The following is a 25,511-nucleotide window of genomic DNA, read 5'->3' as shown; positions in this document are numbered from 1 at the left end:
TCTATTGTTCTTAAATAATTTTATTTCTGAATATATCCTTTCCCTTTTCTCTATCCAGTGAGCCATCCCTTATTAAAAAAAAAAGAGAGAGAGAGAGAGGGAAAAAGGGACCATTGACCAAAACTAACCAATACATCATCAAAGTCAAACTATACTTTAAAAAGATCTGTGTTTTGTTTCAATTATGTTTATTGGTACAGGACGCTCATGAAAGGAACCAGATGCCTTCTAGACTATGACTCTAAAAGTAGGTCAGCTCGTCATCCTTGGTTTTGCCGGTCTGGTAGTTTGACAGCTCCATTGGCTCATTAGAGTAAGGGAGAGGTTTGAATACTTTCAAATGTACGTATTGATCACCTCCAACACATACCTGCAAATAAAGAGAAGTAGAGAATCAGTGACATGTATTCCAACCCAGCACTTCTCACTTCTCAGGGCCATTGTATGGGCGTTGTTTTTAGGTAGGGGTTTTGACTAGATGACCTCTGATATGGATTTTATGTTTTTTATTCTAACCTATGAATGGGCCTATTCATGCTTTGAAAAAATATAGCAGGAAGTTACCTGAGAGATCATAGTTTTATTTTTAAAGCTAAAGAATTGAGTCCCACAAAGTTGCAATAAGTAAGACTATTCAAATAGGCACCAATATCATCCTACTGTTAGTTCTTAAGGTCACAGATTTAAAGCTGGAAGGAACTTTAGTCCCATTTGTTCATTTTGTAGTTGAGGACACTAAGGTCCAGTGAGGTTAGTCACTTGTCCAGTTTGTAAGTTACTTGTAAGGCTTCTAGAGGATGCAGTGACAGAATGATAGGCCTGGAGTTAGGAAGACCTTCAATCATTTCCTGTCTGCCACAGTTTCCTCAAATGAACTCCTCAGTCCCCCCAAATGGGGATAATAGCACTTACTTCATAGAGGCTTGTGAAGATCAAATAAGAACACATTCACAAAGAGCTTAGTATCTACCTGGCACACAGTAGCTGCTTAATAAATACTTGTTCTTAACCCCCTCCCCCACTATTCTCTTCCTTTCCCTTGTCCACAGTCACAAGGTAATTAGCAGCTGAGCCAAAATCTGATCCCAAATCCAGGGCTGTTTTCATTACAGCACAGCTGACCCCAGTTGTTAAGCACCTGGATTTTTGAACACCTAAGCAACTAATTTTTAATAACAGAGTCAATTACTGTGTTGAATTGGAATTGTGCCTCTGTCCCAGAGTTTCATTTATTTTTAAAGCTTTTATTTTCTGAAATGTATAGAAGAAAACGATCGTGTGCCATACAAAAATATGGGTTCCCCCTTTTTGATTTTTACCCAAGCCCTCATGAAATGTTATGGCCTTTGTACATCTTGTGTCTTCCTTCTAATGCTGTGCTCCTGGAGGGATAGCCCTAGCTGCTCACTGGTCCCATCTGTGGTTTTTAATCTCCCATATCCCTCCCAAATAGTAGCACTTAGCACACTGTCTTTAACAGAGTTCTGTCCTTAGAAAATCAGAGTAAATGAAACCAACAAGACAGCTAGGCGGTGCTTTGGATAGGTAAGTCACATAACCACTGTAGGCCCCAAGTGACTCCCTAGGACTGATCAGACAAGTCAATAGTTGGGTTCAGATCGTGTTAGTAGAGAGGGTTCTCAGATCCAGCATTTCCCACAAAAAGAGAGAATGCTGAGCCTGGAGTCAAGAAGACCTGAGTATGAATCTCACCTCAGACACTTACTGGCTGTGTGACTCTAGGTAAGTCCCTTAATCTCATTTTCCTCACCTGGGAAATGTCTCTCCCTCAGTTGTAAGCATCCAATGAGGTGATACTTATGAAGGCCTTAGCACACAGCTGGTACTTGATCAATTCTTGTTTCCTTCCTCCCTAGGCTGCAGCAGATGCTACTGCCTGACTGACATCTCATAGCACCTTAATATACCCTCCTCAACTCAGCTGAGATAGTTCTACTCTGCTGCACCTTACATAGAGAAACACTTGGATCCTTCCTGAATACATTTCCTGGGTATGTCTACCCACAATCCCCAAAGTGGCCAAGGAGTTCCCAGATGTGTGCCACTGCTAGATACACTGAGGGAATCGAGGGTCATATATTTCTTTTAAAATTATGCTGTAGTGCACAGAGTGCTGGCTTTGCACCTGGAGAGGGTTCAAATCCTCTGACACTTATTAGTTGTATGACCCTAGGTAAGTCACTTCACCACCTTAGGTAGGCCCCAAAGCAACTCACTGGGGCTAATCAGTGAAGGTAATAGATGAGCTTAGATCTGTGTTGGTAGAGAGGGTTCACAGACCCAGAATTTAGTACAGTGATAAAAATCCATCATGAATTTGGATAAAATCCCCCAAATATATCTAAGATTTGGAAAAAGTAAAGTGCACTTCAATAATTTCTGACAAGATTGTGTTTGAAATTCTGGGCACCAATGAAAGTGATTAGGGTCTGTGGTGACCTGGTGCTCACGTTTTGTGATATTATATCTCAAGCAGCATAGAATCTAGTTGGATTCAGAACATAAACATATAAGCCTTGTTTGAGAAACTATCATGACTTGAAAGACCAAGTACTTTGGGAATTTTCTCACTCTTTTATCTTATGGTTCCCAACCAGGAAAGCTTGGGACAATGTATCCTCAGACTTATTCTTCACTTGCAAGCATACAGTTCACAATCTTATGGGCTAACATTTTATTGAAGGAATCATGAAAACAAATGGAATTCCCCAAATGAATAATCATGAGTAAGTAGAGTATGTATGCGTGACTTCTCAGAGTCACAGTCTTAAACATCGGAGCTTCCCCTGGTAGAAACTCATTTCTATAAATCCTGTCTTGGTCTTGCTTCTCTCCAGTTGCCTGGCTACTCAAAGTGAGGGTAAAGGGAGAGTCCTTAGCATTCTCTTTTTCTCTCTCCTTCCCCCCCCCATTTTATCATCTATTCTTTCTTGTCATCTCTCAGTTTCACTATGAGAGCAAAATCTACCAGGTTAGTCCTCCTCTGCTCCCCAGGTTGTCGTGAATCTCTTCCCAAAGTCCCTTCCTCCTTTCTGCTCTCTTCACTTTCTCTCAGTTACCACACCATCACTTTATATTTTGTCTGGGCTAAATTCTTTATTTTCTCCAGTTACTCATATGGAAAGGGGACAAACTATTCCCACACTTTCTGTGTAGATTCAAATGGAAATAAACTGAGTAGAATTCAATGACTTGTTGAACACTGACCTTTATAAAATACATAGTCCCAGCAACAACTTGTGTTTTGTATTCTACAGCTTCAAAGCGGTCATATTTTTCATTGGACTTTTTTTCAAGCTGTGGCTTTACCTTAAGAAGAGAGAGGAAGGTAAAGAATTTAGTGGTTATCTGAAAGTAAATAAGGTTTGGTCTACTCAGGGGCCCATGCAGCACTGACAAACCCCTCTTTTCCCCCAATTCATTGAACAATTAATAAACAGTTTTTAAAAATCTATGTTTTTGCCTGCTATGCCTAAGGCACTGTGCCAGGTGCTGAGGATAAAAATAACAACCACACAACCAGCTCCTGCTCTCAAGGAGCTTATATTCTACTGGGAGGAATACAATATTCGCCCAAATTAGTAAATACCAAATAAATAAAAACACTTTCAAAAGGAAGGAATCAAACAGCAATTATTTCTTCCAAACTAGGAAGAAATGATTGATTGAAAGATTGATTGACCACTCAAGTAATGGGTAGCTAGTGTTCCCTCAGAGACTACAATGCACATCTTCTGGTAAGGATTCTATAAATCTCTCAGTTGCTAAGCATGCTAACATACAGTCTGATTATCTTAGTTGGAAGATACCTCAGTGGTTAGTCTATGCACAGTCCTATCAATAACAGAAAAACCACCCCCAGTATGTGACATATCTAAGGAGCTGAAGGGCAGCGTGGTACAGTGGATGGAGTGCTGAGTTTGTATCCAATGGACCTGGGTTCAAATCCTGGCTCTGTCACTACCTGTGTGACCTTGAACAAGTTATTTTACTTGTGTGGGCCTCAGTTTCCTTACCCATAAAATAAGGGGGGGAGGGTTGACCTTAAGGGTTGACCCCTGAGCTCTCTTCCATCTTTAAAATCTATGATCCCATGCTCATCCAGCCTTTGTTTGAAAACTTCCAAAGAGGTGGGACGGTGGAATGGTGAAGAATACTGCCTCTGGAGTCAGAGAACCTGAATTCCAGTCCTGTCTCTGATCCTTATTACATATGAAGTGGTGCAAGTCACTTGGGGCCTCAGTTTTCTCATCTGTAAAATGAGGAGGTTGGACTAAATGATCTCTGAGGACCCTTCCTACTCTAGATTTATGATCCCACGACCTTCTCATTCCACTTTTAGATGACTCTATTTATTGGAAAAGTTTTCATTATCTCAAGATAAAATTTGCTTCTTTTCAACTCTTCCCCCCCCCCTGCTACTGTTTCTGTCTTCTGGGGCCAAACAGACCAAATCTCATCCCTCTCTATCCCTTCAAGTACTTGAACACATCATTCATGGTTCCAGTGAGCCTTCCCTTCTCCATGCTAATCAATCAATTAATCAATGAGCATTTATAAAACACCTACTTCGTGTTTAGACATTGTGCTAGATATTGGGGGTACAAGGACAAATAATCCCTCTGTTTAACCTGGAGAAGAAAAAGGCTCATTTTGGTGCCCAAATATCAGGTGCAGAATTAGTTCTTTAGTAATCATTGTCATCTGATACTTCTGGTTCAGTCTTTTCAGTGGTGTCCAGCTCTTAATAGACCTCCTTCAGGTTTTGTTTTTTGGCAAAGATGCTGGAGTGGTTTGACATTTCCTTCTCCAGCTAATTTTACAGATGAGGAAACTGAGGTAAACAGGGTTAAGTGACTTGCCCAGGGTCACACAACTAGTATATGTCCGAGGCCAGATCTGGACTCAAGAAGATGAGTCTTCCTGACTCCAGGCCCAATGCTCTATCCACTGTGCAAGCTAGCTGTTCTAAATTTGCAAGGCACTTTTTTTTTATGTTAACTCATTTGACACTGTCCTCAAACTAGAATTCAATAAATCAAGAGGCATGGCTGGAAAAGAAAAAATTTGATTAACAGCAGCTGATGAGTGGTTGGGCCACTAGGTGGTGCAGAGGCTAGATCATTGGGCTTGGAATCAGGAAGACTCAAATCCTGCCTCAGACTTTTACTTCTCTTGTTAGGAAAGTTTGTCTTTAAAAGGTAAGTGCAGCCTGAGCTCAGGGCTAGTACTATGCAATGTGTATTCTTTTGATGTAATAATAAGCTGCTTTTGCTACATTTTTCCTGAGCCTACCTTATTTCTTTAGGGTGAAACCCTAATGAAGATTTTTCTTTCAACACTATGCTTCTTGGTTACAAGCCTTTGTCTTTGTTTTTCCAATAGAGGTGAGTAGGGGAAGGAGACAAAATAGATTTTTGTTCATTGAAAAAAATTAAACTAAATTTAAAAAAATTTCTTAACAATCAAGAGCCAGGGAAACAACAAGAGAACATTTTCCCTCCAGCTTCCCCCATACCATACATTGTATTATCAGACTTACCATCTTTGGCCCTGAGCCTTATTCTTCCCAGAATTGCCTCACTCACCCTAACCCATTAGGCAGTGTTAAAATCGGCAACTTCAAACTTCTCACCTACTCTGTGGTATCTTATATAAGCACACACTCATCGATTTTCCAGTAATTGTTACTGTCAGTAATTTCCTGCAGAAAACCAGGGGCTTATAATAACAAAGAGGAGTTATAAGGCTATGCTTCAAGCAGACTTAATTTTGTCAGTGTGGGTATATCCTCTGCCTACATAGATTACAAATACTCCATGGCATTTGTCTTCATGAGTGGCTTTGGCCAATATACACACATCATCTGGTTCATCATTTTTCTGATAATGGACCTTTCAAAACTAATCTGGGCTGGTCCTTGGTCAATAGGCATACAATTTATCACCAGGCCTTTCTGGCTAGGTAGGGCCTGCTAGAGCTTATGCTCCATTGGCATAGCTTTGGAGAGCATAGGGTCACCTCCCCACTATGATAAAGCATTGGTTTACACCTAACCGTTATGAGAACTCTTAAAAGTGTATAGAAGTAATAGGCATTCCTGGTCTTCATGGAAATATGAACGGAACTAACTTTCCCAAGTGGAAATGCCTTGTCCTCATCTGTAAATGGGTGTTCTCTGCCTCATTTCTTATTTAGCCTTAAAGACTGAATGGGCATTGCCTCAGTCAAACTGAGACCTGTTAAAGACTTTAGCTTTAAAAGGCCCCGGTCCCCCACCGCACCCAGGGCCATGTTGCCACTGGACCCAGTTGACTAGAGAGGAGAAAGTGAGGCTGGTGACTTTGCATAGCCCTCCCTCACTTAAATCCACTTCACTTGCATGTCATGGCATCACCTCCCTGCTGTCATGGTTCTCTTTGGGAATGAAGGACAAACAACAAATGGGTGTGACAGTACCTGCCCTGACAGGTAGAGTGGTGTAATGGAATGAGCTCTGTCTCTAGTGTTGGGGACTCTGTTTCAACTTCCACCTCTGACATTCACTACCTGTGTATCTTATGGGGCAAGTCATCTCTCTTGATCTCAGTTTCATCATCTGTTAAATGAGGGTGTTGGAGTAAACCTGCATCCTTGAGGTCTCATGTGCCCTTCTAAGTCCTTGGGTATGGCCTTTTGACTGAGTCCAAGTTTTATAGAAGAAATCCTTTTATTAAGGGGATTTTTTTCTGTGAAGTTTGGATTCAGTCACAGGGCTGCACCTGAAGACCTAGTGGGCCACATGTGGCCTTAAGGCTGCCGGTTCCCCACCTCTGGACTAGATGACTTTCAATGGACCTTCTAGTTCTAGGGGTTCTAAACCCAGGGTACACAGACAGACCCCAAAAGAATCCATGGATATGTTTCAGGAGTCCATAAACTTAGATATGAAAAAATCACATCTTTATTTTCACTGAACTTTGGTTTCCTTTGTAATCTTACATAAAGTAGCATCACTTTTTTGTTATATATTTAAAAGCATTGTTCAGAAAAAGGGTCCATAAGCTTCACCAAACTACCAAAGAGATCCATGACACACAAAAAGGCAGAGAACCCCGGCCTTGCTCTGTGATCCTATGATGGCCTCACAAAGTTGTGGAGAACCACAGAAGGAGCACTTTTAGAGATGGACTGGACGTCAGCGGCCATCTAGTCCAACCCATCCCAGAAAGGAATCCCTGGTATAAGATGCCTGGCACGTGAGCACCCCACCTTTACTTGAAAGGGAAAGGGAGGGGATCGCCAACTCCACATGTCAGTCCATTCTGCTTCTGATCAGCTCTAATAGTTAATTGACCCTATCTGCAATTTACACATATTATTCCTGCCTTTGCCCTTTGGGCCCAAGCAGAACAAGTCTAATAGTTCTTCCAGATGATAGGCTTTCAAATGTTGTTGAGTTGTTTCAGTCATGTCTGACTCTTCATGATCCCATTTGGGGTTTTCTTGTCGAAGATACTGGAATGGTTTGCCATTCATTTCCTTCTCCAGCTAATTTTACACATGAGGAAACTGAGGCAAACAGGGTGAAGTGACTTGCCCAGGTTCACACAGCTGGTAAGTGTCTGAGGCCTGATTTAAACTCAGGAAGTTGAGTCTCCCTGACTCCAGGCCCCGCTGTATGCACTCTGCCACCTAATTTCTACTTTCAAATACTTGAAGGTAGATATTTTGTTCCTGTTGTGTTTTTTCTTCTCCAGGCTAAACACCCCCACACCCTTCAATGGATCCTCATGTGAAATGGACTTGAAGCCCTTCACTCTGTTTGTTGCCTTCTTTTGGACACTTTTCAGCCCATCAACTTATTTCACAAATCCATGGAGCCCAGAAATAAACACAATACTCCAAATCTGGTAAGACACAGTCTGATCAAAGGAAAAGAGCCATGGACTTGGAGTCAAGAGACTAGGGTTCATTTGAACCCTATTGCTTACTAGCTGTGAGACTTTGGATAAGTCACTTAACTTCTCTGAATTTTAAGTGCTTCATTTGCCAGAGCAAATCAATTTAACAAACATGAAAGAGCTACACTGTAGTATAAGACATTGTGCTGAACACTAAGGAATAGTACAGCTCCTCTGCCTTGCACATAGTAGATACTTAATGTTTATCAAAGGAAGGAGTTTATACTCTAATATGTGAGGAATATCACTTATCCACAGATTAATAGGATTCAAATGACACAGATAACGGCAGAGAAGAGGTCTAGACTAAGTGTTATAAGGAAATTTGAGGAGGGAGAGATCATTTTGTTGGAGAGATCAGGGAAGGCTTCTTGGAGAAGGGGGCTCAGCCTGAGTTGGGCCTTGAAGAAGGAGAAAGATTTCAGCAGGTAGAGATGCGGAGGGACAATACTCCCTGCCCCACCTTGCCTAATAGAATTGTGGGGAGCAGATGGAAGCAGGCACAGGAGATAATGTCTTAGAGCCATAGAGATGGGAGGGGATACTGCTGTCTGAATGATTCTGGAACAGTCTCTGAGCATCAATTGCCCTGACTCTGAAGCAGCTTCAGAAGGAATGCTTACTACTCTTTTTCAGGGTTTCTAGGAGGAGATAGCAGGCTAATCTGGGGCGGGGCAGGGGAGGGGAAGAGGAATAATCTAGGGCTAGGGGCAAGAGTGTAACTAAATCCCCAAAAGGAAAAGGAACAAAGTATGATGAGTAGACAACCAGCTGCTCTGGGAGACACTGTTATTTCCTCTTTCCCCTCCCTTCTTGCTTTTTTCCTTTTCCCTTTTATCCTGAATTTACCAAGCATCAAACAGGATGAACGTTTGTATATACAAAGCAAAAGAGGAAAGCAGATTAGGGATGTAGCTGAGAATCTGACCCCCAAACTGCTTGTTTCTCACTCCAGGTATGATACGTTAATGGATCTGTTTTCCAGAGCCCTTCCAGCATTTGCCATGTTTCTTTATTTGGGTCAACTTTGTCTGATGGATGTGAGGTGATAACCCAGAAATGCTTTAATTTTTCTGATTATTAGTGATTCTGAGTATTTTTTCATCTGGCTAATGATATCTTGCATTTCTTCCTCAGAAAGCTTCCTGTTATTTCTTTTAAGTATCAGTAGTGTTGGTGGTGGTGGCATATGAAAGAGTTTAAGGTGGCTTTGGAAAGAAAGGACAGGGAGGAAGGCAGAAAATTGCTCAGATAAGAGGAGGTAAAGAGGGAAGGACTGGGTGTGTGTGTGTGTGTGTGTGTGTGTGTGTGTGTGTGTGTGTGGACTCCCAGTATTACGCGTCATACAGGCTAGGTAAATCTTGGTTAGGGGGAAGGGAGACAGAATTAGATTCATAGGATGGGTAGTGGCATGTATCATGACTTCCTTTTAGCATGCTGAAAATTCTTTTCCAATCATTTGTAAATACATCAGTTCATATTTTGTGACTTTGAGGTGCCTATAAAAGGGGCTTCTGACGCTCCCTGGGGATTGGCACATCCTGAAGTTCCCGCCATCTTGGTGGGGCAACAGGCTAAACAAACCAAAGAAGTATCCAAAATGTATCCAAGCCCTGAGTTCACATGAGAAAGAAGTTTGTAACACAAAGTTACATCAGGAAACCACATGCTCATGCGAATATACTTGGGTGTGTGCACATACACCTAGTTACAGAGTAAATATATCTATAGTGATACACACAGAGAAACATCTATACACAAATCCACAATAAGACAGGCCAATACAGTCATGGCACTCAGATTGCCTGTACATTTAGGGGGCTGAATGTTTTCCAGAATCATTGTCATTGTAATTTTCATTTTGATCAATCAACTTATCATTATAGTAGTAAGCAGAAAGCGACATGAAATGGAAAGAATATTGGACTAGAAAAAGAAAAACCTATTAAAAAAACCCAAAAATTGTTTCAATTTTTCAAAATTGTTTAAGTGGCAGCTTCTATATGAAGCCTTGCCTGATACCGCCTGCTGCTAGTATACTCACCCTGATCCCAAATGACCATGTATTTACTTTGTATAAACTTGTTTATGTGCAGCTTATCTTTCCTAAGAGAATATAAGTTACTTGAAGGCAGAGAATGTTTCTTTTTTGTGTTTATATTCTCAGAGCTTAATATGATCCTGGTATACAGCCAGTGTTTAATAAATGCTTGCTGAGCAATTGCCATTGTGTGACTCTGGGTGAATCATTGTACATCCTGAAATACTCTCCTTCACCTGTACCTTTTGGATTCCCTGATTTCCTTCAAGACTTAGCTCAACTGCTACCTTTTGCATGAGGCCTTTTTCTGGTGCCCACAGTTGCTAGTGCCTTTCTGTCCAAGATTACCTTGTATTTGCTTGCATATACCTATACTTGTATGTGCTGTCTTCCTCATTAAAATGTTGACTCCTTTGTGAACTGATCCGACCATTCTGGAGAGCAATTTGGAACTATGCCCAAAGGACTATAAAACTGTGCATGTCCCTTGATCCAGCAATACCACTGCTAGGTCTATATTCCAAAGACACACACACACACACACACACACACACACACACACACACACACACACGTATATATACACACATGCATATGCATATATGTGTGTACATGCATATACACACATATACATACATACATGTATATATGAAAAGGATCTACTTGTACAAAAATATTTATAACAACTCTTTTTTGGTAGCTAAGAACTGGAAATTGAAGGGATGCCCATGAATTGGGGAATGACTAAACAGGTTGTGTATGTGATTGTGATAGAATATTACTATGCTGTAAGAAATGACAAGCAGTATGATTCCAGAAAAACCCAGAAAGATTTATATTAACTGATGCCAAGTGGAGTGAACAGTAACAGGAGAACGTTGTACACAGTAACAACAATATTGCACAATGAAGAACTGTGAATGACTTAGATATTCTCAGCAATACAATGATCTAAGACAAAGGACTCATGATGAAACATGCTACCTGCCTCCAAAGTAAAGAGCTGATACTGTCTGAATACAGACTGAAGCATAACATTTTTTTATTTTCTTTCTCTTTCTTTCTCTCTTCATTCTCTTTCTTTTTCGAGTCTTCTTGTACAACATAACTACTATGGAAATATTTCACATGATTGTACATGTATAGACTATATCAGATTTCTTGCCATCTCAGAAAGAAAGAAGGGGGAGGGAGAGGTGGAGGGGGGAGAAATAGAATTTGGAACTCAAAACTTTTTTAAAAAATCTTTAAAATAGTTTTAACATGTAATTGGGGAGAAAATAAAATATTATTTGAAGAAGAATGTTGACTTCTTAACCGTAGGAGCTATTTTGCTTTTCTCTTTGTATTCAGAGAACCTAGTGCAGTCCTTGGCATTTAATCAATGCTTGCTTGATTCACTTCTTTGGGCCTCAGTTTCCATATTTTGAAATGAGGTAGTTGGCTTTCAGGTTATCTAGTCTAACTATCTGCATCAATGGAAGGAATTTTCATTCTAGGACTTTCCCACACCAATGAAATCACAGTCCAGATTTTTCAAATCACTTAGATATTCATGCACATTTATATACATGTATAGATATTTACTTTGTCTCAATCAATGAGTATTTGTTAAGCATCTGTGATGTGCCAGGCACAGTGAGAGGTGTTAGGAATGCAAATACTTTTAATGAAGCAATCCTTATATACAAGGAACTTATATTCTAATGGAGGAGAGAACAAGTACATATCTAAATATAGACAGATTAAATACAAGGTAGTTTGAGGAGGGAAGGGTATTAGTGGTTGGGGGAATCAGGAAAGGCTTCCTGTACAGTTATCTCTTCCACATCATGACTTTCCTCATTGTGATTGATGCATCATGGGTTGGCATAAGAAATTAAATGGGAATTTTTTGGGAGTTTTGCAGAAGTCACAGATAACACAGGAGGGCCAGCAGTTGACTCTAGAGCCTATGACCAAATACTTAACCCAAATTTTACAATAAGGTACTGTAAACACCCCATAAAAGAAAAAGAAAAAAAATCAGATTTCTCTGGGATGAAGGGAGGGCCAAAAATTTTATATAGGTTTTCCAAATTGTGGAAGCACTGTACCCCTAACTCTGCAACGTGGAAGAAACAACTGTAGAAGGTGATGATTGAGTTGAAGGAAGAGAGGGATTCTGTGAAGTAAAGCTGAGGAGGGAGAGCATTCCAGCATTGGGTACAGCCAGGGCAAAGATAAGAGGTGGAATGTTATATGAGGAATAGAAGGCCAGTCAGGCTGGATTGCAGAGGGCAGAGTGGTGGATAACAATGAATGAAGCTGGAAAGATAGGTTGGGGCCAGAATAGAAAGGTTTTCAAAACCTTAAACACATTTTAAATTTTATCCTAGAGGTAATAAGGAACCACTAAAGTTAATGGAGGAGTGGCATTGTCAAACTTGTACTTAAGGAAAATTACTTTGGTAGGAGGATGAAAGATAGACTGGAGTAGTGAGAGGTTTGAGACAGGAAGACCAATTAGGAGGCTATTGCAATAATGTAGGAAAGAGGTAATGACATCTTGAACCTAGGTGGAAGTGCTATGAGTAGGGAGAAGGGGTTGGATGTGAGGGATGTTATGGAGTTAAAAACAGCAAGATTTAGTGAGTGATTCAATACATAAGGGGAGGGAGGGTGAAGAGATGAGGGTAACGCTGAGGTTCCAAACCTGAGGGACAAGAAGGACAGTGCTGCCTTCAACAGAAACATGGAAGTTTGAGAGAGAAGAGAGTTTTGGGAAACAGATAATGACTTCAATTTTAGACACACTGAATTTGAGATACCTGTGGAATACCAGGTTGGGCATTCTGAAGAATGTATCCAGTGAGCTGCCACATTTCCCTACCATTCACCACACACCGTTGCAGTACTGTTTTTTTCTGGGTTTCTCATGGAATGTGGCATTAACTTGCCTGAAACCTAAGGTCCTGGCATAAATCTGGGAACATTCTGGGCAGACAACTGGACCAAGGTCTGATTGACTTGCTGCCAGGGCTCTTCTGTCCCTTTGAAGAGAGGGTTCTCTTTAACCAATCACACTTGCCTCCATGATCTCCCTGCAGCCTCTGCAGCTACCTGGAGTTCAAGCACTGTTCTGTGAGGTCTTTGATGGATGGATCACAATTTCATTTGGTAGAGGGAAGATAGGAGAGAGGGAAGTCTGGGGCAGGGTCATGGTGGAGAGGTCAGAGTAAGGTAGGAGAACAAAGGCAACAGAAAGGAGGCAGGAATGAGCATAAATTCACATGGCTAGATGGATTAGAAGGTACTTTTGATAATAAGAGCACAGATTAGCACTGGAAAACATCTTGGAGACTAGCTTGACCCCCTCATTTTACATGTCAGTGAACTGAGTGAGGCCCAGAAAAGTTTAAAAACTTGCCCAAAGTCACATATGCGGCAAATGGAAGAAGTGGGATTTGAACCTATGTCCCTTAATTCTAATGGTTCTTTCCACTGCAATATGCTTCTTCTCTGGGAAGGGAAGGACTATATCTTATCTCAACTGGCTTCTCCCTTACTGCTTAACATAGTGGCCTGTGGGCAGCAAGTAGTTAATAATTTTTGTTGTTGTTGTCGTAGGCAGAGAGCTACCCACTAATGGAGGTCCTGGAAAGCCAGGTAGAGGAGTTTGGACTTGGTTTAATAGAAAATAGGGAGATTTTTTTTAAGCAGAAGAATGATGGAATGTTTTGTAGAAATATTTAAGGAAGGTTTACATAGAGCATAGATTTAATAGCATAGAGCTTTGTGTCAGGCAGGCCAACTAGTGGAATAATCCAAGGGTGAAGTGATGAGGGCTTAGAGGAGAGGAGACAATGTGGCTGAGGGGGGGATTGGATAAGAGACATTTTGAGGGAAACATTTCCTGTCCTTGATGAGTTATTAAACTAATCAAGCAGCATTAAAAGTGACTGACCACAGAGTCTGGAATGGGTAGAGAGCCAAAGGTAGTCAATAGAGAGTTAATGAAGTGGGAGAGGTTGAGTGTTTGGAGGTCCCAATGTGGGTGAAAAGCAGGTTCAGCAGGTATGAGGGAGTGGGTGAGGTGACAGTAAAGAAGCTGAGATCCAAAAGGGGCAGGACCTTGTTTGAAATCTAAAGGGTGGAGCAGTATCCAGGGATGAAGAGGTCTAGGATGGGTCCCTGCTGTCATATGCCAGCTATGTGCATGTTGTTGAAGTGTGTAGACAACTCATTATTGGTAGGATCATAGGTCTGGAGCTGGAAGACACCTCAGAGAGAGGCCATCTACTCCAACCCCTTCATTTTATAAATGAGGAGACTGAAGCACAGAAGGTTTAAAGGACTTGACTAAAGTCACAGGTAGTAAATGACAGAGGTAGGATTTGAACCCACATCTCCTAACCCCAGAGTCAGCACTCTTCCTCCTGTACAACCCTGTGTTTGTCAGGAATGCTACTCAGGGGTCAAATTTAATACTTGAAATTTGTGTAATAATTTAGCCCTCAGAAAACGAGAGACTGTCTAGCTGAAATTGATCCACATTGGTTCATTGCCTTGAGCATATTTATTTAACAACTACCTATTGTCTACTTCACTCAATGCTCCACAGACTTGACTTTATATAAAGAGACCTATAGATAATAATGAAAGAATGACAGGGTAACAGGAACAACTGCTATTAATCAAACCAGAATATTACCCCCACTTAGCAACTCTGCATTTCCAACTGGTTTTGTAATCTTTAGTTAAGTCACACAGCTTCCCAGGGTCTCATCTGGTGGCAGTTTTTTTTTTTTTGGAAATTTGTATTCAATGAACATTATCATTATTAAAACAGGAACCCTTACTAGTATTGCTTTTCCACAGTGTAGCTACATTCACTGGAAGCTCAAATACTGAAGCTGAAACTTCAAGCCTTTGGCCACATAGTGAGAAAATGGAACTCATTGGAAGAGGCCCTAATGTTGAGAAAGATTGAAGGCAAAAGGAGAAGGGGAGGCAGAGAATGAGGTGGATAGATAGTGTCATATAAACAGTGAACAAGAACTTGGACAGCCTTTGAAAGATAGTAGAGGATAGGAGGGCCTGGTTTGCTGTGGTCCATGAGATCACAAAGAGTTGGACATGACTGAACAAAACAAAACAAAGCTACTGATAGAACTGTCATATTTCTTGAATATAGCAGACAGGAATGGGCTGACTTGTACATAATTTCTGAAGTATCTTTCATGCTGCATTTCTATTTTGATGGTTGCTATGGCTAAAGAAATTATCGCCTGGGGTCAACATTTCTGATGACAAGCCTCTTCATACTTTAATAAGCTGGCCCTGGGACAGCAGATGTATTCTAGTGCTAGGCCCCTATTTGAAGCCTTTCTTTGTTGTTCTTCAGTCATTTTCAGCTGTGTCCAACTCTTTGGGACCCCATTTGGGGTTTTTTTTTTTGGCAAAGATACTGGTGTGGTTTGCCATTTCCTTCTTCAGTTCATTTCACAGATGAGGAAACTAAGGCAAACAGGTGACTTGCTCAAGGTCACCCAGCTAGTAAGTGTCCGAGGCCAGATTAGAACTCAGGAAGACTGATCTTCCAGATTTCAGGCCTGGCACTCTATCCACTGAGCCACTTAGCTGTTCCAAAGCTTTTCCAGCTTGGTGGAATCTGCCTGAACAAATCCTCTGCTGTTATAACCATTGAGAACCCCCATGTCATTCATATAATGCTAATTAATTGATTCAGTCAATTCAGAAAAAAACAACAACAACAAACTACCCACCAATTCTGTGGAAAAATTCAGTCAAATATGTCAAAGGGAATTGTATAGAGAAAACCAACTGTATGCAGTTATGTTGTCTCACTTATCAGACTGGAAGCTCCATGAGACCAGGCATTTCATTTTGTACATCTTTCTATCTTTCAGAGTACTTGGCACAAGTAAAGCATAAGATCATAGGTTCCTGGATCTAGAGATGGAAGTGACTTCTCAAAACATCTAGCCCAACCCCTTTATTTTACCGATAAGAAATCTGAAGCCCAGAGAAAAATGATTTGCCAATGTTACAATGTAAAAGTCAGAGGCAGGATTTGATCTCAGGTCCTCTGACTCTAGAGGTTGTTCATTGTATGAGTGAATGGAAAGCTACTGGTTATTGATTGAGTTTTTCACTATTCCTGCTTTGGTGTCATGCGGATATATCTTTAGTCACATGCTTATGATGGCTTATGAATGTTATTGTGTCCACATCACCACCAGGTAGGTAGAGAAGTTAGACATAGATTGTCTCTGTTTCTGAAGACTCCAGGAAAACAGAGAGGATTCCAGGCCTTCCTTAAACACTGGGGTGAGTCTGGGTATAAAGTTTGGCACCAATTTTCCAAGGTTACCATGAATACAGAGGAAGGCAGTACAGTGGAAGGAATGGGGTTTGGAATCCAGCACTCCTTTTGAGAACTGGGTTGAAATCATGACTTTGACAATTACAAGCTGTATGACCTTGAACAAGGGATTTCATCTTTCTGGGACTCAGTTTCCTAATCTGTAAAATGAAAGGATTGGATTAGGTGACTGAGTTCTTTTTAAGTTCTGAATCTAGAATCCTATAACCTACCCATAGGAGAAACATTGTATATCCAGAAAAGATCCTGGTCAGGGCAAGTGTAGCTATAGTCATTAAACTGAGGAAAGGGGCAGTCAGGTGATTTTTTTTTTTGCAGATAAATTCACAAAAATTATATGGTTAGAGGGGTTGCAATCTGCACCAAAGGAGTAAATACCCATCTTACAGCCTTCCAGGAGTCTTCAGGATTCAGTGGCTTATGGGTGGCTCAAACACTCCAAGGCTGCTACTGAAAGAATGAGTCTTCTCATGCTGGTCTGATCTAGACTAAACCCACAGGATTAGGCTGAAACCCCACTGTCCTTGATCATGTTGAAAGTCAAATGCACATTTGCCTCACCACATTTAACTACTCATTGGTCAGGGCAATTAAGTGAGGGCAGCCTGCCTGATGAGCTATGTGACTGTGTTCTCATAGAAGAGGAAGCAAAGAAATAAGACTTGCTTTATTCTTTCCAGTCTTTTTCTTTTGCCTTTCCATTGGTATTTATGAGTTTCTTAAAATCACAGAATCTCATGGTTGCAAGGGTCTTCATAAGCCATCTAGGCTAAGACTATTTATAAGTTAAGAAACTGAGTCCCAGAGAGTGTAAGTGACTTGCCTAGGGTCATACAGTTCAGGCAATAAGTGTTTATTGAACACTTGTTATATACCTGGCCCTGTGTTAAGCTCTGGGGATACAAAGAAAGGCTCTCCTTCCCCCCAAAAGGAATTCAATTCAGTATATTAAGCTATCATCATCTCTCTCTGTCTCTATCTCTCTCATTTCTCAGTTACTTCTGCACATACGTGTCTTATTTCTCCTCCTGGATTCTAAGTTCTTGTATCTGAATTTCAGATACATAAAAATTCATTATGTGCCAATATTTACATTCATCTACAATTAACTGTAAGTACTTAATGAGATAAAATTCCCAGCAGAAGAGCCAAATTAATAGAAGACAGCACATCTCCAAGCTCCTCAGAGTCATAGAAACATATAAGCAGTCTTTGACATATTAAGATTAAAAATGCTTATGTAAATTTGATTTTGCCTTGATGCTTTGTGAATCTCTCTATGTGGGCACTCCCCCTAAAATGCAGATCAAAACCCATACCTTCCTCTTCTTCCATTCTTGTCTACCCATGTTCAGAGGTGAAGTACCCATACCTCTAGATTTCTAGAAATTGTTTAGAAACCATTTGAACATGCAGACCATCCATGAGTTACTTTTCTTACGTTCTGACCATCATATTCCATTTCAGCCATTTTGGGACTGAAAGCTTTCATAAAAAAAAAAGACTGAACAATGATATATAAAACAGTAGCCTTTTACTTTAGAAGTATTTTACTACCTACCTCACACAGGATAAGGCTTGAGGTAGACGAGATATTCAGGGACATGAGGGGAGGAGAAGGAGTCAAGGATAGATGGGTTCAGAAGAAAGGATGTATCAGTATTCCAGTCCCTGAAAGGCCAAAGATACAACCAGGATTGAGTGCCCACAGCAGGGTCACTGGGCCTTGGGTGATGATCTTCAGGCCATGACAGTAAGGAGGAAGGGGCTTGATGATTTAGGATTTGACACATTCATTCCATGCTAATCACTCATTGTCACCTAAATTCTGGCTTCTACACCAGGGTTGCTTCATGCAAAAGAAGTCAATCTTTTTGGGAAGAGGATGGATGCTGAATCTCTAATAGACAACTGCGATTGTTTTTCCACCCTAGTTGGGTGTTAGAGGTTAAGGAGATTCTGAGGAATAGCTAAGGGATTTCTTCCTCTCTTCTACTGTCAAAAATGGGGTATGGAAATTCTCAGCATGGAAGATTCTAATATATTCTTCCTCATATAGAAGATTCCAGAAAATAAATAAGATGGGGTGCTAAGAAGGAGAATTAAAGTATATCTAGAGCAGAGGCAGTGTATCTGTACCGTTTAACTTTTATGGCTCTCAAAGAATCTTCTTGGATCACACCGGCCCCCCTCCTTCTCATGGTCAACTATCTCTTTGTCAAACATAACCTTTATGTCACTTGTGTATAATTCTTCATAGGTAATGTACTATGGCCTATTCACAGCCACCATGTGTCATTCTTTCAATGCTTCCTAAGTGACCCCATAGCTTTAATTATGTGGAACACATATCCTATAATGCATAGCCATGGACATCATCAGAATATTAGTGTTAAGAAAATGGTTACTGATTCAGGAAAATAATTGGGCTTATTAAAAGACTATGTGATTTCGGGGTCGGAGCCAAGATGGCAGCATGAAAGCAGTGACTTACTTGAGCTCTCCCCCAAACCCCTCCAAATACTAATTAAAAATGTCTCTAAACAAATTCTGAAGCAGCAGAACCCACAAAAAGACAGAGTGAAACAAACTTCCAGCCCAAGACAACCTGGATGATTGATCAGAAAGGTGTATCGAGCCAGGCTGGGAGCGCAGCGCAGCGTGGGTGCACAGGCCGCAGCAAACCTGGAGCAGGCCTCAGAGGACTGAATCGCGGGCAGCTGTGGAGGTTTCCAGACTCCTCAATCCACTAATGCCAAAGACAACTTAGAAGGTCAGTGGGAAAAGTCTGTTTCTGTCGGTGCTCAGAGAGGAAGGCAGGGTCTCATCTCCATTCCCCAAGAGCCTGGCCCTGGTGGGGGCAGCTGCTTCCTGAGCTTCCGGCCCACAGACTGAGGGGGAATCCAGTGGCTGATCAGAGAGGGATTGCAGGGATCTCTTTGCCAGTGCTGAGGCAGGAATCTCTTGCTTTGCCCGTGTTTGGATCTGGGTCACAGTTCTGGGCAGCGGTGCTGGGGTGAGGAGGAGTGCTGGTGTGGAGGAGCTTGTAGTGGCTGTGAAGAAGAGCCCCTCCTCACAGTTACAGGACAGAAAGGTACTTGTGGTTGCAGGCCAGGAAAGGAGTAAACACCTCCCGCCTTATCATACCACCTTGGAAGAACTGAAAATTTACAGGTCCCTACAAGTATCTCTGAAAACAGCTGTACAAACCCCTGAAGCTTGGGACAGTACATTCTCCACATTGGAAGCAGACTCTTACCTTAACAAAGAGTTTAAAACTCAAGTAGTTGGCCGGGATCATGAGCAAGCAGGCAAAAAGAGTCAGACTAATATCTTACTTTGGTGAAAAGAAGATCAAAATATACAACCAGAAGAAGACAACAAAGTCAAAGCTCCTACATCCAAAGCCTCCAAGAAAAATATGAATCAGTCCCAGGCCTTGGAAGAGCTCAAAAGGGATTTTGAGAAGCAAGTAAGGGAAGTAGAGGAAAAACTGGGAAGAGAAATGAGAGTGATGCAAGAAAATCATGAAAAACAAGTCAACAGCTTGCTAAAGGAGACCCAAAAAAATACTGAAGAAAATAACACCTTAAAAAATAGCCTAACCCAAATGGCAAAAGAGGTCCAAAAAGCCAATGAGGAGAAAAATGCCCTACAAAGCAAAATTGGCCAAATGGAAAAGGAAGTCCAAAAGATTACTGAAGAAAATACTTCCTTAAAAATTAGAATAGAGCAATTGGAAGCTAGTGACTTTATGAGAAATCAAGACACTGTAAAACAAATCCAAAAGAATGAAAAATTAGAAAACAATGTGAAATATCTCATTGGAAAAACAACTGACCTGGAAAATAGATCCAGGAGAGAGAATTTAAAAATTATTGGACTATCTGAAAGCCATGATCAAAAAAAGAGCCTAGACATCATCTTTCAAGAAATTATCAAGGAAAACTGCCCTGATAGAGTAGAACCAGAGGGCAAAATAGAAATTGAAAGAATCCATAGATCTCCTCCTGAAAGAGATCTCCAAAGGAAACTCCTAGGAATATTATAGCCAAATTCCAGAGTTCCTAGGTCAAAGAGAAAAATATTACAAGCTGCCAGAAGGAAACAATTCAAGTACTGTGGAAACACAATTAGGATAACACAAGATTTAGCAGCTTCTGCATTAAAGGACCGCAGGGCATGGAATATAATATTCTAGAGGGCAAAGGAGATAGGATTACAACCAAGAATCACCTACCCAGCAAAACTGAGTATAATCCTTCAGGGGAAAAAATGGTCATTCAGTGAAATAGAGGACTTTCAAGTATTCCTGATGAAAAGACCAGAGCTGAATAGAAAATTTGACTTTCAAATACAGGACTCCTGTGGAACATGAAGAGGTAAACAGGAAAGAGAAATCATAAGAGACTTATTAAGGCTGAACTGTTTACATTCCTGCATGGAAAGATGATATTTATAACTCATGAGACCTTTGTCAGTATTAGGGTAGTTGAAGGAAAAAAATTATGTGTATGTATATATAGATAGATAGATAGATAGAGGGCACAGGGTGAGTTGAAGATTATGGGATAGAGGGCACAGGGTGAGTTGAAGATTATGGGGTCATATCTGGAGAATAAAATTAAGGAATGAGAGAGGATGATACTCGGAGAAGAAAAAGAGAGAGGTAGAATGGGGTAAATTATCTCACAAAAAAAAAAAACAGAAAAGAAAAGGCTCTTGCAGTAGAGGGGAAACAGGGAAGGTGAGAGGAAAGGAGTGAATCTTATTCTCATAGGATTTGGCTTAAGGAAGGAGTAACATACACATTCAATTGGGTATGGAAATCTGTCTTACCCTACAGGAAAATAGGGGGAGAAGGGGACAAGAGAGCAGGGGGATGATATTGAGAGGATGGCAGATTGGGAAAGGGAGTAATCAGAAGTAAATACTTCTGAGGAGGGACAGGGTCAAAAGAAAGAATAGAATAAATGGGAGGGCAGGATACGATTAAGGGAAATAGAGTTAGTTTTTCACAACATGTCTACTATGGAAGTGTTTCCCATGACTGCACATGTATAACCTATATTGAGTTGTTTGCCTTTTCAGTGAGGGTGGATGGGGAGGGAGGAAGAGAGAAGATTTGAAACCTAAAGTTTTAAAAACATATGTTTAAAAAAATGTTTTCACATGCTACTGGGAAATAAGAAATACAGGAGATGGGGTATAGAAGTCTATCCTGCCCTACAGGAAAACAGAAGGGGAAGGGGTAAGAGAAGGGGGGAGAGATAGAAGAGAGGACAAACTAGGGGAAGGGATATTCAGAATGCATGCCATCTTGGGGTGGAGGGAGGGGTGAGATGGGGTGAAAATTTGGAACTCAAAAACTTGTGGAAGTAAATGTTGAAAACTACAAATAAATAAATTTATGTTTTTAAAAAATTGAAAAAAAAAAGACTATATGATTTCCAAAATTCAGCCTACTCTCCTATTCTTCCTCTTCTATTCTGGGTCTGCTTCATTATCCATCCACAGTGCCTGTCAGATGTGGATGTGCTGATGGACCAACTCTATAGGCTGTCAATCCATTTAACTACATATCATAGTCTATACAATGGACAACCTTCATCCACTTATTTTTTTCTTGCGATTGACTACAAATATTCCAGAATGAGATGTAATCTGCACGATGTAATTCACAAACATGAGCACCTGGAGGGCCTCACCATCATAGGGAATCCCATTTCAAATTGGACACCTTCCGTGACAGTGGCATATTGTGTTGGCAAGTTAACTAACTCAAGTAAACACTCAAGGTTATTATTATTATTTTTTGCATGTAAGTCACATTTGTGCTAGCTCTAAAATGTTAAACACTATATGATTAAAAAGAAGATCTAAATAGAAGCAATAATTTGTTCCATTCTATAGTATTTTTGTTTCCCTCTTTGTAAAACCATTTTTTCTTTGTATATTTTTAGTTTGATAAATCAGTGATTTCTTAGTGACATCATAAGTACTCCTAGCTCTTGTAATTGGTTTAAATTAATTGACAACAAAAAGGATTGATAATGAGGTAGAAAAGAACAAGTTCTCATTTTGTTAGTCAGCTTCGTGTCCATGGACTAAACCAAAATATATTTCTGTTGATTTCATAAGGTCAAGGAAACTTAATGTAATTTCATTCTCTACTGATAGGTGGAATTTCCCATATTTTCTAAAATGTCTACTTGCCAAATATAGCCATTCTTAATGTTACCTGCAATACCCAGAGAAGCACATGTTTTTAATTTTAAAATTGATGCCTTTCCTTTTTAGATCACCTTTGTTTCCAGATCTATCTTTGCTTCCTTTCCTCCCCATTGAGCCATTCTGTGTAATAAAGATTTTTTTAAAAAGGGGAGGAGGGGGAGAAAAAATGAGGAGTTCAAAAAAACTGACCAGTCATGTCTGATGGTCTAGGAAACATTTCACATGCATAGACCCTCACCTCTGCAAAGAAGACAGGAAAGCACCTTCTCATATCTCTTCTCTGGGGCCAGGCTTGGTCATTTCAATTACACAGTATTTAGTTTTATTATTTTTTTGTCCTTTCTCTTTTGCTTCATAGAATCGTAAATCTAGAGCTGGGAAAGACACCAGGGACCACCTACTCAAATCTCTTCATTTTACATTTGAGGAAACTGAGGCACAAGGGGATTTAGCAAGTTACTGAAGGTCATATTGATAGTAAGAGTCAGAAGGTAAGATCTGAACCCACTTGCTCTGACTTTTTTAAAACTTATTTATTTATTTTCCGTTTTCAACATTCACTTCCATAAGCTTTTGAATTTTAAATTTCTCCCCCACCCTCTCTTCCTTCCCCCCCAAGATGGTATGGAATATGCTATAGGCTCTACATATACATTCCCGTTGAACATATTTTCACATTAGTCATGTTGTAAAGAATTAGAACCAATAAGAGGAACCACAAGATAGAAGAAATGAAACAAAACAGAAGTATGTTTCTATCTGCATTCAGACTCCATAATTCTTTCTCTGGATGTGGGTAGAATTTCCCATATGAGCCTTTTGGAGATGTCTTAGATCCTTGCATTGCTGAGAAGAGCTAAGTCTGTCAAAGTCTATCATCCCATAATATGACTGTTACTGTGTACAGCGTTCTGGTTCTGCTCACTTCACTCAGCATCAGTCCATACAAGTTTTTCCAGGTTTTTCTGAGGTCTGCCTGCTCATCATTTCTTATAGCACAATAGTACTCTGTTACATCCATATACCACAACTTGTTCAGCCATTCCCCAACTGATGGGCATCCCCTCAATTTCCAATTCTTGGCCACCACAAAAAAAGCTGATATTTTTGTACAGTTGGGTCCTTTTTCCCATTTTTATGATCTCTTTTGGATACAGCCCTAGAAGTGCTCTTGCTGGGTTAAAGGGTATGCCCATTTTGATAGCCCTTTGGGCATAGTTCTAAATTGGTCTCCAAGATGGCTGGATCAGTTCACAACTCCGCCAACAATGCATGAGTGTTCCACTTTTCTCACATCTTCTCCAACATTTATCATTGTCCTGTTTTGTCATGTTGGCCAATCCGATAGGTGTGATATGGTTCCTCAGAATTGTTTTGATTTGCATGTCTCTAATCAATAGTAGTTGAGAGCATTTTTTCATGCGACTATAGATGCCTTTAGTGTTTTCATCTAAAAACTGCCTGTTCATATTCTTTGACCATTTATCAACTGGGGAATTGTTCAGACTTCTAATTCAGGGCTCTTGCCACTGTACCAGACTCCCATTGCTTTGCCATTATGTATGTTATTTTTTCAGTTTCTGCTCACTTTGCATCATCTCATATATGCCTTCCCATGCTTCTCTAAGTTCTTCACACCCATTATTTCTTATGGCAGATGAATGTTCTATTTCATTCGCATACCACATTTTTTTAGCCATCCCCCAAATCAATGACTATCTAAATTTGTTTCCATTTCTTTGCTACCACAGAAAATGTTGCAATGGATAAACTAGCAAATGAGAACCTCATAGAGATGATAGACAAACCCAAAAAGTAGTTCTTTGAAAAGAGTAACACAGAGGGCAGCTAGGTGGTGCAGTGGATAGAGCACCAGCCCTGAAGTCAGGAGGACCTAAGTTCAAATGTGACCTCAGACCAAACACTTGACACTTACTAGCTGTGTGACCCTGGGCAAGTCACTTAACCCCAATTGCCTAAAAAAAAAAGTAACACAGTTGATAAACTTTGAGAGGGACAGAGAGAATGGTTATCAAGTTACCACAGCCCATTATTTTCAGTTAGATCCAGAGTGTACCACCTCACCTCATCAACTATCTTCTGGATTTCTGGAGTTGCAGATTTAGTTTCACTTAAGCCTCCAGGCATCATTTTGGTGGTGGCTGGTTTGCAGAAAGAGATGCTGGAACTGAAATGATGAAATGATAAGGTCAGTCATCCTGACTCCAGTTTTAAAGGGAGGCAGGCTCTCCTCACATGCAATGAGTGCAAGGGTATGTCATAATAAAGCATTGCCTTCTTGGCTGTAGATAAGACTCATTGCTCACCTGTTACCACGCGTTAATGCATGAACGTAAATGTAAAGTATTGTCATATAATATGTTGTCATATAATAAGGTAATTAAATGCCCCTTTTTAAAGTGGGCAAGGAGAAGCACCCCTCCATTCTCTGAGTAAATGGTTCAGTCCAGGGAGGACTTCTCAAAAGCACTAATTAAAGAAAAGGGGAGTGTCTACTTTATGTTGAAAGGTAATAGTCCCAAATTTCCAAATACTTTTTTTTTCAGTTATACTTGTTAATTTTTAATAATGATTAATTCTCACTCCCTTCTCCAAGGAATAGGTGGAGACTTTGGCCATAAAATGCCAATATTCTATAAATTTATGGAGGAAATGCCTTTATTCTATAGCCTTTTTGATGAGTTTTATTGCCTAGTATTTAAATGTGCTTACCAAGCAGAGCTGGTATTTCAACTTATGTGAAACTATGGGGAAATCCCTCTAGGGCAGGGATTGTACTCAGATTTTTGGATCTCTCTTGCAGCACCCAGCATAGTGTCTAGCATGTAGCAGTAGCTTGATAGACTTTGAATCTATCATTCAG

The 25,511-nt window shown here is 40.4% G+C and overlaps 1 protein-coding gene across 1 annotated transcript; it reads right to left on the bottom strand.

Moving 5' to 3' along the window:
- Positions 1-241: 241 nt before the first annotated feature.
- LOC110208260 (cystatin-A1) lies at positions 242-25,016 on the bottom strand. The gene is made up of 4 exons (XM_020986155.2): positions 24,955-25,016; positions 24,713-24,815; positions 3,229-3,330; positions 242-370 (listed from the first exon to the last, which is right to left on the bottom strand). Exons 1-4 carry the CDS (start codon positions 25,014-25,016, stop codon positions 242-244), a joined length of 396 nt encoding a protein of 131 aa, XP_020841814.2.
- Between the last annotated feature and the right edge of the window lie 495 nt (positions 25,017-25,511).

Source organism: Phascolarctos cinereus, unplaced genomic scaffold (assembly GCF_003287225.1).
Source record: "Phascolarctos cinereus isolate Bilbo 61053 unplaced genomic scaffold, phaCin_HiC Scaffold_726;HRSCAF=1367, whole genome shotgun sequence".
Taxonomy (NCBI): domain Eukaryota; kingdom Metazoa; phylum Chordata; class Mammalia; order Diprotodontia; family Phascolarctidae; genus Phascolarctos; species Phascolarctos cinereus.
The sequence above is the reverse complement of the archived record's forward strand: the minus strand, read 5'-3'. Positions and strand labels throughout refer to the sequence as shown.

What these genes read in the sequence shown, in the direction of transcription:
- LOC110208260 (XM_020986155.2), bottom strand. Translation starts at nt 25,016, where the DNA reads ATGACAACATATTATATGACAATACTTTACATTTACGTTCATGCATTA. An exon ending in TCCAGAAGATAGTTGATGAG is followed by an intron (nt 3,331 to 24,712) that starts GTGAGGTGGTAC and finishes TCTCTTCTTAAG; the next exon opens with GTAAAGCCACAGCTTGAAAA. An exon ending in GGACTATGTATTTTATAAAG is followed by an intron (nt 371 to 3,228) that starts GTCAGTGTTCAA and finishes CTTTATTTGCAG; the next exon opens with GTATGTGTTGGAGGTGATCA.